We start from the raw sequence: 12660 nt of genomic DNA on the forward strand, positions 1-12660 counted from the left end.
TTTCTAAGCATATGCATTTCAATTTCTTAGTGTCATATTCAGTATTGTGCTGAAATATGAATTCCTCTGCTCCATTATTATTGTCTCTTTTCTTCGCTGTTTTGATATTTCTATCTGTATCTGTTTATCTCTGATTTCCCATCTCACTTTCTATTAATTTTCAGTGTGCTCCTGTTGCCTTATCTTGGCAATCATTTAAACACTACACAGCCTTTTGTTCATTCATCCTCTTCCCAGTGGGATGAGGAGAGAATAGAAAAAAAAAATTAGAACTCATAGATTGAGATAAAAATAATATCCTAAGACAGAAAAGGAAGTGAGAAATAATAGTAATAATAATATACATACATTCACAAAACAAATGATGCATAGAACAACTACTCTCCATCCAACAACCAATGCCCAGACAGTCTAAGAGCAGCAGCCTCCCCCTAGCAACCTCCCCCCAGTTTTATAATTTATTTTCATGTGATGTCACATGCTATGTAACATCCATTTGGCTAGTTTAGGTCAGCTGTCCAGATTTGATCTCCCTGTGTTCCTTCTGCCCCTCCAGCTCCCTCACTGACAGGACAGTACAAGAGGCTCTGTGCAGCACTGCTCAACAACACCATAGAACATTATTGTTTTATCAACAATAATTTTCTCCTAAGCCAAAACATAGCATCATACCAGACACTATGAAGAAAATCAGCCTTAAGTGCTGTACTCTCACTCTGGTCTTACTAAATTTTTCCTATTATTAACTAATCTTATGGAAAGGCATGGGAAAAGGATGTGGTAACAAGAAAAGCAGTTTGTTGTTTTTTTTTTTTAATTGTAGCCTTTCAGTGTAGAAAGGGAACTTATATGATGGATAGAGACTTTTTACTGGGACTTGTAAAACAAAGGGCAATAAGTTTTAAACTGAAGGAGAATCCGAATTACGGAATGGCTTGGGTTGGAAGGAACCTTTACGATCATCTCGTTCCAACCCCCCTGTCATAGGCAGAGACACCTATAGACCAAATTTCCCAAAGCCCCCATCCAGCCTGGCAGAAAGTTAGGTACATAAGAATCTAATAATGTTTAACAAGACCAAATGCAAGGTGTTGCACTCGGGTTGAGGCAACCCCAGATACTTGCATAGACTATGAGAAGAACTTCTTGAGAGCAGTCCTGCAGAGAAAGACATGAGGTGGACACCCTGGTGGATGAAAAGATTGATATGAGGCGGCATGCTCTTGCAGCCCAGAAGGCCAACAGTATACTGGGCTGCATCAAAAAAGGAGTGGCCAGCATGGAGCAGGAAGGCATTGCCCCCCTATGCTCAGTCCTTGTGAGGACCCATTTGAAGTACTGCAGTCAAATCTGGAGTTTCTGGTACAGGAAGGATATGGAGCTGTTGGAGTGAGTCTAGAGGAAGGCTGTGAAGATGATCAGAGAGCTGAAGCACCTCTCCTATGAAGAAAGGACTGGAATAGCTTGGAAAAGACTCCAGGGAGACCTCATTGCAGTCTTCAGGTTCTTGAAAGGAGCTTATAAGCAGGAGAGAGACTGAGTTTTTACACAGTCTAATAGCGATAGAACAAGGGGGAAAGTAACTAAAAGAGGGGACATTTAGATTAGATATTAGGAGGATATTTTTTACTCATCGAATGGTGAGGCACTGGAACAGGTTGCCTGACGAGAGGTCATTGCCTCTGGAGGCATTCAAGATCAGTTTGGATGCGGCCCTGCGTAGACTGATCTAGTGGATGGCAACCCTACCCATGACAGAGGGTTTGGAAACAGAAGATCTTTAAGGTCTTCTCCAACCTAAGCCATTCTATGATTCTATGATGATAGTGTAAGATTAGTTCTAATAGAATTATGATTAATATCACTTTTAGAAGTCTTACTTGAGCTATGAATATGTAACATCATCCAAGGATATAAATTAATTGAAAATCTGGCGTCTTCAGTCTTTTTAACAAAAATCTGTAACAGTTTCCATTAAATGCTGCTAGAGAGTGCAAGAAAGTTTTAAATGCTTTAGAGGTGAAGACAGATTTGCTGACTGTGGGAATGCCTGAAATAACTGAAGTACACATGTTAAAAGAGATACAAAAAGAAAGAAGAGATGCAATTCCTAAACTATCCTTTAGTTCAGAAATCAGTAAGGGAAAGGTAAGAACAGTGAAAAGAAGAAAAATAGAACTTTTCTGAAGTTGGTGAAGGATGTTATAAACATATTCAAAATTATTATAAAATAAAATTATTCCAAAAATGTTGTTATATTGGCTCTTTCCATCAAATATTCTGCATGATTCTTGACTATGCTTCAGCCTAAATAATCTGAGTTTTACTCTGACTTTAATTAGTATTTTTCATTGCAGTAGTAATCTTTGTTACAGATTAGAAAATGGTTTCTGGCTAGCTGCTTGCTTCTCCAGTTTCTGTACTACAAGACTGTGATAAAAGAAAGCTCCAAATCCAGAGTCCAAAATACCAGAAGAATTTCAAGCAGTTCTCTCGACAATTTATCTGAGTGAACAGGCACAATGTAGTTCTCTAATTTCACTACATGAAAAAGCTATCATATACATTTGTTTTCAGTATGGACTGTAGTGGTAACAAATTCAAAACCACAGAATTTATTTCATTAGATTTCTACAATTCATCAGAAGAAGGGAAACAGAAAATATGAATTGTAAACGTAAATGAAATATTCAGGACCTATTTTTTTCACTCATCTGCTAACAGGAGCAGGTAATAACAAGAAATATAACACTCTTTTTATAACTTGTTCTAGTTTCTGGTTTCAAGTTTAGAATACATGCATAATAGCTATAACATTAGAGGTCCAATGAACATACAGTTTTCAGATTTTATCAACCTTGTTTCAGAAACTGCAAAATGCACCTTCTAAAGAGCATACTCATCACAAAAGCCTATGGACTGAACTAAAATCCCCAGCTACATTTGATATCTTTACATAACAGTTAAGTAAAAATAATTATCTTTAATTGAGATTATCTTTCTTCATATGCATTAAGAAGGATTTTATTATTATTATACACTATGAATATAATTTACAATAAAATTGTAACAGAAAAGCATTACTCTTTACCAGTAACTTAATGCACATATATACATATACATATCTACATGCATGTATACATATACATTTACACATGTAAAATCTCAGTTTGGGAAAGCATATAAACAACTGCTTAAATCTAGAGTTGAACATCAAATTCATAATGCTTGATTTTTAGCCAAGCTGAAAAAATGAAATTTCAAATTAACCTAAAATTAGAATGGTTTGGCATTCTTTACAACCATGTGTCTTGGATTCTCTAAATCCACAAAAGGAAAAATTGCACACATTCTATAACAAAATAGAATTTAAAACTATATTTCATTCTATTTTTCTTCCTATCTGGTAACGCAAATGAATTTCTGGTAAATGAAAAGAAAATGTTACTGCTCTAAAAGCAAATCAGATCTTAATGACATACCTGCTCAATTAAATAAACACAAAAATTAAGCATTGCATCCTTGCAACCAAAGAGCTCTTTAGACTTAGGTCACCTATTTAAGTCTCATGCTTCAAATCAACAAACACCTATAGTGTAAAATGTTCAGCTCAATAGTTTAAATATCTATGTGCATCCCACTAAATGTATAACAACTCTTATTCATATCACTGTACCTTAAATAGTTCTTTCTTATGTTCAGATATGGGCTTGTATTTCATGAGCATAAGGCATAGAGAGTTTTTGATCCATTCCAACTTACTTATAAAGCCTTGGGCTTAAATCTTTCTTAATCTTGACTTTATTAAAGTGGAACTGTAAGACTGCTGAAGCCAGGCTAAGTGGAGCTATAGAAATTAAGAATAATCTATGAATATCACCACCATGCTGCACAGCTTGTCTGTAATCTTAGACCATGCCCAATGAATGATTTATCCAGATCACACTTAGTTACTCTAGTTGTAAAACCTTTGTGGATAACTGGAGTAAACACAGATAAAATGTGAGCAGGATCACATATGCTTCCATATCAAAGTATCTTGGCTTGGCATGCATGTGTAAGTGAAACTGCTATAAGCCCTCATCAAACTGACACCGTGTCCTCGAAGCAGATGGTCCTGAGTGCAGGCAGCCAGGATGATGTGTTTGGAGAGTGCAGGGTATCAAGCCAAGAATGTTTCAGTGGCTGAATGTCCTGAGTTTGTTCTAATCCTGTCAGGATGTATACAAACTCCCCTCAGAAATGAACTAAACACATTAAATATTAAGTCGCTTTTTATCACAGAAGGTGGGAAAATGCTTTCAAATTAAAGTTGGAGAGCCAATCTGGCTCACAGGAGAGGATCCTTTGTGAAACTGGCAAAATGCAAACTATCCTTATACCAACAGATTTTATTCAATTTTATTTATCTATTTTAATCATGCTTCAGCGAGCTGTACCCACTGTTCTGTTTCTTCATTGATGTTTGTCTCACTTCACATGTTTTATGAGATACAAGCAGACCTGAGAAAGCAGCAGTCAGATTATTACAGCAGCACGCACAAAGATGGAAATCTACACCAAGGTAACCAAAAGTGACTGCTAACTCAATAACTGTGTAACAAAACAGAAATTAAACTGCTTGAACATAACAAAATAATGTTTTAACGATTAAAATACCCTGTATTATATGCAACAAAAGTCACTTAGAGTTATTTTAAAATTATATTTCCAAGTCTATTACTGTTTACAGCCTCTACTCTTCTGCAAGTTCATAAAGATTTACTTGGTAATTATGGATTGGAATAAGAAGAGCGGACAGAATTTTTTAAACGTAGGACAGCTCGTAGAATTTACTCCTATATTTTATATAAAAATACTTTAAAGTATATTTCACGTATCTGACAAATTTTCTTACAGGTTCTCTGTAAGTCAAGTAAGCCTGAAAAACACAATTCCTTTCCAAGATCAGGATACTTGCTTACTTTTCATACAATTATAGAATAGCCTGGGTTGCAAAGAACCTCAAAGATCATCTAGTTTCAATTTTAATTTCAATCCAAGGGCAGGGTCATCAACATCAAGACCAGGCTGCCTAGAGCCACATCCATGAATATCTCCTGGGATGGGGTATCCACAACCTCTCTGGGCAACCTGTTCCAGTGTGCCACCACCCTCTGAATGAAAAATTTCTTCCTAATACTTAACCTAAATCTCCCGTCTTAGTTTCAAACCATTCCCTCTTGTCCTATCACTATCAACCTGTGCAAACAGTCATTTACCCTCCTGTTTATATGCTCCGTTCAAGCACTGGAAGGCCACAGTGATATTTCCCTGGAGCCTTCTCTTCCCCAAGCTAAACATGCCCAGTTCCCTCAATCTTTCATCGTAGGAGAGGTGCTCCAGCTCTCTGATCACTTTAGTGGCCTTCCTATGGACTCATTTCAAGAGCTCTGCGTCTCACGCTGGGAACCCCCCAGGCCTGGATGCAGTACTCCAGATGGGGCCTCACAAGAGCTGAGTAGAGGGGAACAATCCCCTCCCTCTCTCTGCTGGCCACCCCTTTTTTAATGCAGCCCAGGATATAGTTGGCCCTCTGGGCTGCAGGTGTGCAATGCTGGCTCAGTCCAGCTTCTCATCCACCAGGACCCCCAAGTTCTTTCTCCATAGGGCTGCACACCAGGACTTTGTCTTCCAGTCTGTATAAGTACCTGGGATTGTCCCAGCCCACGTGCAACACCTTGCACTTGGCCCTTTTGAACCTCATTAGGTTCACACAGGCCCACTTCTCCAGCCTGTTCAGGTCCCTCTGGATGGCTTCCCTTCGCTCCTGTGTATCAGCTGTACTGACAAACAGACAACCAGTTCTTAATTTATCAAACAGTCCATCCTTCAAATGGTTACCTTGTCAACTTAGAGAGAAGGACGTGGTGAGGGACAGGCTTTGCAGAAGTCCAGGTAGGTCACATCCATCACCATTCTCCCCTGTCCACTGATGCAGTCACTCCATCTCAGAAGGCCACCAGATTGTTCAGGTAAGATCTGCCTTTCATGAAGCCATCCTGGTTGTCTTAAATCACCTCTTTGTCTTATATGTGCTTTAACATGGTCAACAGCTGAATCTGCTTCATGATCTTTCCCAGACACAGAGGTGCGGTTCAATGGCCAGTAGATCCCCTTGTCATCCTTTCTCCCTTTCTTAAAAATGTGAGTAAAGTTTCCCTTTTTCCACTCACTGGGGATTTCACCTGACAGCCATGATTTTTCAAATAAGATGGAGAGTGGCTCAGCAAGCACATCAGCTGTCACTCTCAGAACCCTGGGATGCATATCACCTGGCCTCATACACATTCAATTTCATGAGGATTTTCATGAGATTTGTTCCACTGTTACAGTGGGACAGGATCTGCTCCTCTCACTCACAGATAGAGGATCAGGGTTCTAGGAGACACAGGGAGCCTGGTCACCAGTGACAACTGAGGCACTGGTTGTCACTGAGCACCTCAGCTTTTGCAATGTCTGAGGAAGCCAGTTCTCCATCCTCATTAATCAGAGTGGGAACACTCTCCTTGGTCTGCCTCTTCCTGCCTACATACCTTTAGAAGCCCTTATTTTTTCACATCCCCGCCAAGTCCAGCTCCATCTGTGTCTTAGCTTTCCTGATCTTATCTCTGCACATGCAGATGACATCCCTGTATTCTTCCCAGGCCACACAACCCTTCTACTTCCTGTACATCTCTCTCTTTTCCCTTAGTTTAAGATTCAGGTCCTTGCACAGCAAAGCTGGTTGCCCACCTCCTCGATTTCTTCAGCTAGGGATGGAGAGCTCTTGCTCTTGCAGAAGGGCGTCCGTAAAGAGCTGCCAGCTTTGTTCTGTTCCTACACCCTTAAAGACAGTTTCCCAAGAGATCCCTTCCATCAGTTCCTTGAGCACCCGCACATTTGCTCTTCGGAAGTTCAGGATCCTGACTCTACTTTTTGCCAGGCCTGAATTCATCCAGATCAGAAACTCCACCATGGCATGATCACTACAGCCCAGGCTGCCTCCAACCCTAACATCTCTAATGGTCTCATCTGCACGGGTGAGCACGAGGTCCCGTAGGATTTTGACTTTTGTTAGTTCGTCTAGTACCTGGACCAGGAAGCTATCCTTAACAGATTCCAGAAATCTGCCACCTGTCATGCTGCTATCAGCAGATATCCAGATGACTAAAATCCCCATCAGGGCTCTAAGAATCTAGAGAATTGCTTCTCTAAGAAAAGTATCCTATACTTTTTTTTAACTGTAATATTACTGTAGTGATTATCATAAATAAACTGTTAATACTGATTATAACACACTTATTAAAATAATGAATATCTAGAAGCTATTAACACAAAACCAAACACTATTATATAATGATTGACTATGTTAGATTCAAAAAGGAAAATCAATACTATATTAAATTTCATCTGAGAAAACAATTATAGAAAGAATGAATCAGTTTTGAATACTCTTACTAAGAAGCTTCAACATCAATATTATCTTTTATAATAAAAGCTGGGGGATTATTAGTAATGTTGTTAACATTTTGAGTCATGGGACAATGGGACACCTGAGACAGGAAAAAAAAATCCTACCTTTGGAAGTAATCTTCTATGGAATTAAAATGGCTGGGGGGCTAATTATATGACTTTAACTTAGAATTAATAAATATGCTTGCATTTATTTTTTCTCATTCAGTCTGGGACAGGAGTTCTCTTTCTCTAAAATTAACTTTAACAAAAGCTTTAGTGATATGAAAAAAAAACACATAACATTTTTTTTTTAGAATGGAAAACAGAATCCACAAAGAAATGTAGAGACAAAATTCAGGGATGAGTCAGCAGCATCTGTAAAACTCATTTTCCTCAATTCTGTTGAGAAACATAGGGGCTGAGAGAAAATTCAGCCTTTATTGTGATTAGCAATACACTGGGACTTTAGCTTCCAGTACTGAAGGGGACCATTTAACCTTATCCTTCAGAAATACAAAGCTAAGTTCTTGAATTGAGTTTCCGTGCAAGTTTCAGTAACTGTCTTATAGAATAATCATAATGAAAGACAGCCACATCAGTCATAATGAAAGAAAATCATATTGAATACAGTGACCCACAACATTCATTTGGATGTTATGAACACTGTGATCACAGCTGAGGGGTCTCTAAGCCTGTCAAAACCACAAGTAAAATATTTAATACCACTGTTGTTATAGAAGTGTTTGATTTGAATAATGAAATCAAAAGGCATTTGAACTTTTCATCTCCTATCAACAAATGTAAATGCATCCAATTTCTGCTAAGGTCAATAACAAAAAAATCTGTGAAATTTAAAGAGGACACAAAGATTTCTAAATACTTAGGACAGTATAAAAGTTACACAAGGATAAAACAAGAAGCAAATTCTTTATCCTATAAAACTTTCTAATTTTGTAACTATAAAATAGCACTGTATCCAAAATATAGTTGGAAACATGACTTTACAGCGCTGCCATATAACAGTTATTAAATTTCACAAGAGGTGTAATAATTTATCAGATATTTTAGGAAACGAACAATTTATTCAGTAGGAAGACTTTTACTTAAGTTTAGGTAAAGAAACAAATGAGTAAAATTTAAGGAAACAAATTTAAGGAAACAAATTAGTAAAATTCCTCACAATTTTCAAACTTCTACTCATCTCATCGCTCATCTCAAAGTCACCTGTGAAGCTTATCAGTTTTACCACTATTAGTACCTTGTATAATGAAAATCCGTTATTAATTTATTCACATTATAAATATACAGATTTTCAGTCCAAAAAGCAGTTTGAGATAAAATTTTCACTCTCACACTTAACATTTCCTCTCTTTATTTCCAATATACATATTTTTTCATATATCTCTTCATATAAATATTTATATTTAAATATGCATTTACATATTTACGCATATATGGGGAGAAAGAATGTACATATGGCAAGGAATACTGCCCTTCTTTCCCTTTAGATAATATTATCATTTTGTTTCCTGCAAAATTAAAGCATTCGAATCATATCATGGTGTTATGATCATGATCACAGAATATCTTGATTTGGAAGGGGCTCACAGGATCACTGAGTCCAGCAGCTGGCTCCACACACAGGACCACCCAAAATCCAAGCCCCACGTTGTGCAAGCACTCCTTGAAATCTGGCAGCTCAGTGCTGTGACCGCAGCCCTAGGGAGCCCGTTCCATGCCCACCACTCTGATGTAGAACCTTCTCCTAACACTCAGACTAACCCAACTCTCCTGACACAGCACCATGTCCCTATCATCAGAGAGAAGAGCTCAGCTCTGGCCTCCACACCCTGGGAAGAGCTGCAGCCGCCATGAGGCCTCCCCTCAGCTCATAATAACCATTACAAATCACCCTCTGTTTGCAACTAGGGAAGGTCGTTCATATCACATGACAATGATTACTGCACAGGGAAAAAAATATGTTCAGTTTATTTCTCTTATTCTCTGCGTTATTAAACTTAACTGTATTGATACATTTCCTATGTCACACTTCTTTTTTCACAAATAATGTTAAATGCTTTGTTTACTACACAATTGTCTTACTGGAGTAAAATGCATGTTTTCTGAAGCTGTTACTTACCAGGAAAATTCCTGTCTCAGTTCCTAGAGACAGATTAGAGATTTTAAATTCAACACAAAGAATGAGTTGGAAATTTCAAGAAAGGCGTAAAGACACCGTGATGCTGGAATGAGTCATAAATATATTTTAATTCTGAGTTTATAGAACATTTGATTTAAAAAAAATCATGTATACTACAGTACTACACATTTCAATAACAGAAATATACATTTTACCTGCTTGATCTTTAAACATTTTTGATATGACAACAGGCACTTTGTGCTCAGCACCACCCTGTAAAAGATGCATATCAATATATTAATCGTTATATTAATCACAATTAAGGCTGAAGTGAACTAGTCAAACTAAAAATTAAAAGAAGAAAGAAATTTTCCATACCTTTATGCTTAAGCCCAGGCCACCAACTGGTTGTCTATGAAGTGTAACAGTTCTGTGCTTTAAAAAATTGCAGAAAAAAATGAATTTAGGTGAAAACAAAATATTTGAATAGCCATAGAAGATGCTTTAAGGTGCTTTCTACTTGAAAAAGTTAATAATTGACAAAAGTACCTTGGAATTTATATGATCAAGTTCTGTTCTGAAGTACCATTCAACAATTATTTAAAGACATTTATTTAATTCCTTAACACAGAGAGCACAGCTGTGAATTCTGCATGCAGACTTTTAATATATTTTTTCTACCACTGATGTGATATTCTTCCTAAAGAGAAAGTTTCACTTGCTTTTGCTTTGTTTCAACAAATGCTTTCATGAGAAAACTATGAACAGATTTGAGATGCACGTTTTTCATAGCTGATTCATTGTCTTTAGCTTCTATTGGGCTTGACCATATCTACTCTCATATTTCCATTACAAATACTGATGTCTTCTAATCATTATCTTCAGTCATATGCTATTTTTGCAGCATATGCTAAAAGACTTTTTATGAATGTCTTCAGTATTCTCGTGCATTTCATATTTAAGTGCATAAAAAATACAAACATTTACTGATACCTTTCTGTAGCAACCTATCATATGTCTAATAGTATACTGAGTTTGATGTTTCATTAATGTGCAAATCACAGTGATTGACAACACAATAATATCAGTTCATCAACTGACAATAATTACAGAGTTTAGGAGAACTTTTCTGCAACATACTGAACAATAGTGCATATAATGACACCTTTCAAGAACTGGAATGGCAGTTCAAGAATGTGCAAAATTATAATTTATCTTTGCTATTCTTTATATCAGAACTCATATATCACTTCTATGTGTACACATCTTGATTGAGTATTTTATGATCTCACTAAGTCAGATAAAACATTAATTTTTATTTCAGTACTGAAGTCCACAAGTAATTTTTAGCTTTTTTTTTTTTTTTTCCTTTCCCACCCCCTAATACCCACCTTGCCAGAAGTAGTTTTATATTAATTTAAGGAAAAAGGGAACCTGATGCACAATTTCAGTTTTATTTTAGGAAGATAAAAAGAATGTAAACATATTTTCTTGCTGTGAGAAAGACCTTCTCAAAAAAGAGATGTTAGACAGTCATAATGGAAATAAGCCTTAGGCATGAAAACAAAGCAGCAAGGAAGCCAGAGCCATGTAATCCTACACTAAGGTCTTCCAAAATTCTCCCAGTAGACCCTGCAGGGCTGGGGAGATAAGGTTTCAATGCCTTCTTAAAAAAAATGGCTCCAGGAGTATAGACTCAGGTTCATCAGAAACTTGAGGAATTTTTGAAATAAGGGGAACCTGTATATAAGGCACAGACTTCATCTGAACTGTAAAAGAACCCAAACTGTTTGTACTTAAAATATAGAGATGCTGTAACTAAAGTTTTAAACTTCAGTGTTAGAAAAGGTTATAAGAGAGAAGTTAGCACAATTGTGATGCATCTATTACGGATACAAACAAAGGTATTCTATATCCTGAAATGAAGGATAGTCCCAATGATTTTACAGGAAATGTAAAACAGAATGCTAGGAAGTAGAACAAAATTGTACTAAATCTGAACTAAACAGAGGTATAAACACTCTAAAGATGTAGGAAAATAATAAAAAAAAAAAACAGAAAAACACACCTACAATAACAGGATGTAAAGTATCTAAGACATGAAATGGGCTAGATAACTAGCACAGAGAATGCTGAGTGCTTAAGAGAACTTAGGCCTCAAAACTAATAAGCCAACTACCTCAAGAAGTAAAATATTCTCCATGAATTCAACAGTCTGTGTTAGTGACTAGGATAATAGTGACAGAGATATGAAGACAGGCAATGAGAATAAGAAATATAATACTGAAAACAGAATTGATATCAGATCAAATACTCATAAGGACATAGTGCAATAATAAAAAGTGGGTCTCTATCCACTACTGCTTCATGGAGCCTTGCAAGATTGGACTAAATACTTGCCCTACTGTTGAGTAGCATGCAGGATGTAGTGAAAACTTTTATAGTTGAAAAGCTACTTTGTAATGCCAACAGCTATACACTTATTATTCAACATTTATGCTGTGGCGATCCCTAAAAGGGAAGCGTTCAAAAGTTAAGAAGCTTCCTGAAAGGAAAAATAAAGGGGCACAGCTTAGAAAATTAAAATTTCATAGGCAACATGGGGAGTTCTTAAGGCTACCACACTAGAAGCACAGAGCTGCTGAATGGCACTTATTAGAAAGGCTTAGCTAAGAAAAAAGGGAAACATCATGGCTAAGCAAGAGGTTTAAAGGTTATTAGATTAAAAGAGTGGTGGACACAATCTTTAAACAAAGTCAGGAAAAAAGGAACATAAACAAATAAAGCAAAAAACAGAATCATGCAGTGCCAGAAAGGAGAGGTTCAACAGCTGCCAAAAAGAATCACCATTAATAATAAATTTTCAAATCTATCAGGAGTGGGAGGTCTGCCAAAGAAATCACAGGGCTGATTTATGATCAAGATGTAAGAGGTATACTCAGAGGAAGGGGAGATAAAATAACACTTTCCATTACGTCTTTGTGTAAAAGAGAAAAGAAAATTCCTTCAACATTTATTGCAGCACAAAGGATGTACAGATCTGA

The 12660-nt window shown here is 36.9% G+C and overlaps 2 protein-coding genes across 2 annotated transcripts in view; one reads left to right on the forward strand and one right to left on the reverse strand.

Moving 5' to 3' along the window:
- Nucleotides 1-12660, forward strand: part of PXDN (peroxidasin) — a 573716-nt gene that overhangs the window by 354483 nt on the left and 206573 nt on the right. The window lies entirely within an intron of this gene.
- Nucleotides 1-12660, reverse strand: part of SNTG2 (syntrophin gamma 2) — a 221909-nt gene that overhangs the window by 103309 nt on the left and 105940 nt on the right. The window contains exons 3-4 of the mRNA XM_065730780.1: nucleotides 9995-10051; nucleotides 9832-9889 (exon numbers count right to left, since the gene is read on the reverse strand). Of these exons, the coding sequence (XP_065586852.1) occupies nucleotides 9832-9889; nucleotides 9995-10051 (115 nt within the window). The remainder of the gene's footprint in view (nucleotides 1-9831; nucleotides 9890-9994; nucleotides 10052-12660) is intronic.

Source organism: Cyrtonyx montezumae, unplaced genomic scaffold (assembly GCF_038088225.1).
Source record: "Cyrtonyx montezumae isolate F1298 unplaced genomic scaffold, pur_monq_1.0 scaffold_13, whole genome shotgun sequence".
Lineage (NCBI taxonomy): Eukaryota > Metazoa > Chordata > Aves > Galliformes > Odontophoridae > Cyrtonyx > Cyrtonyx montezumae.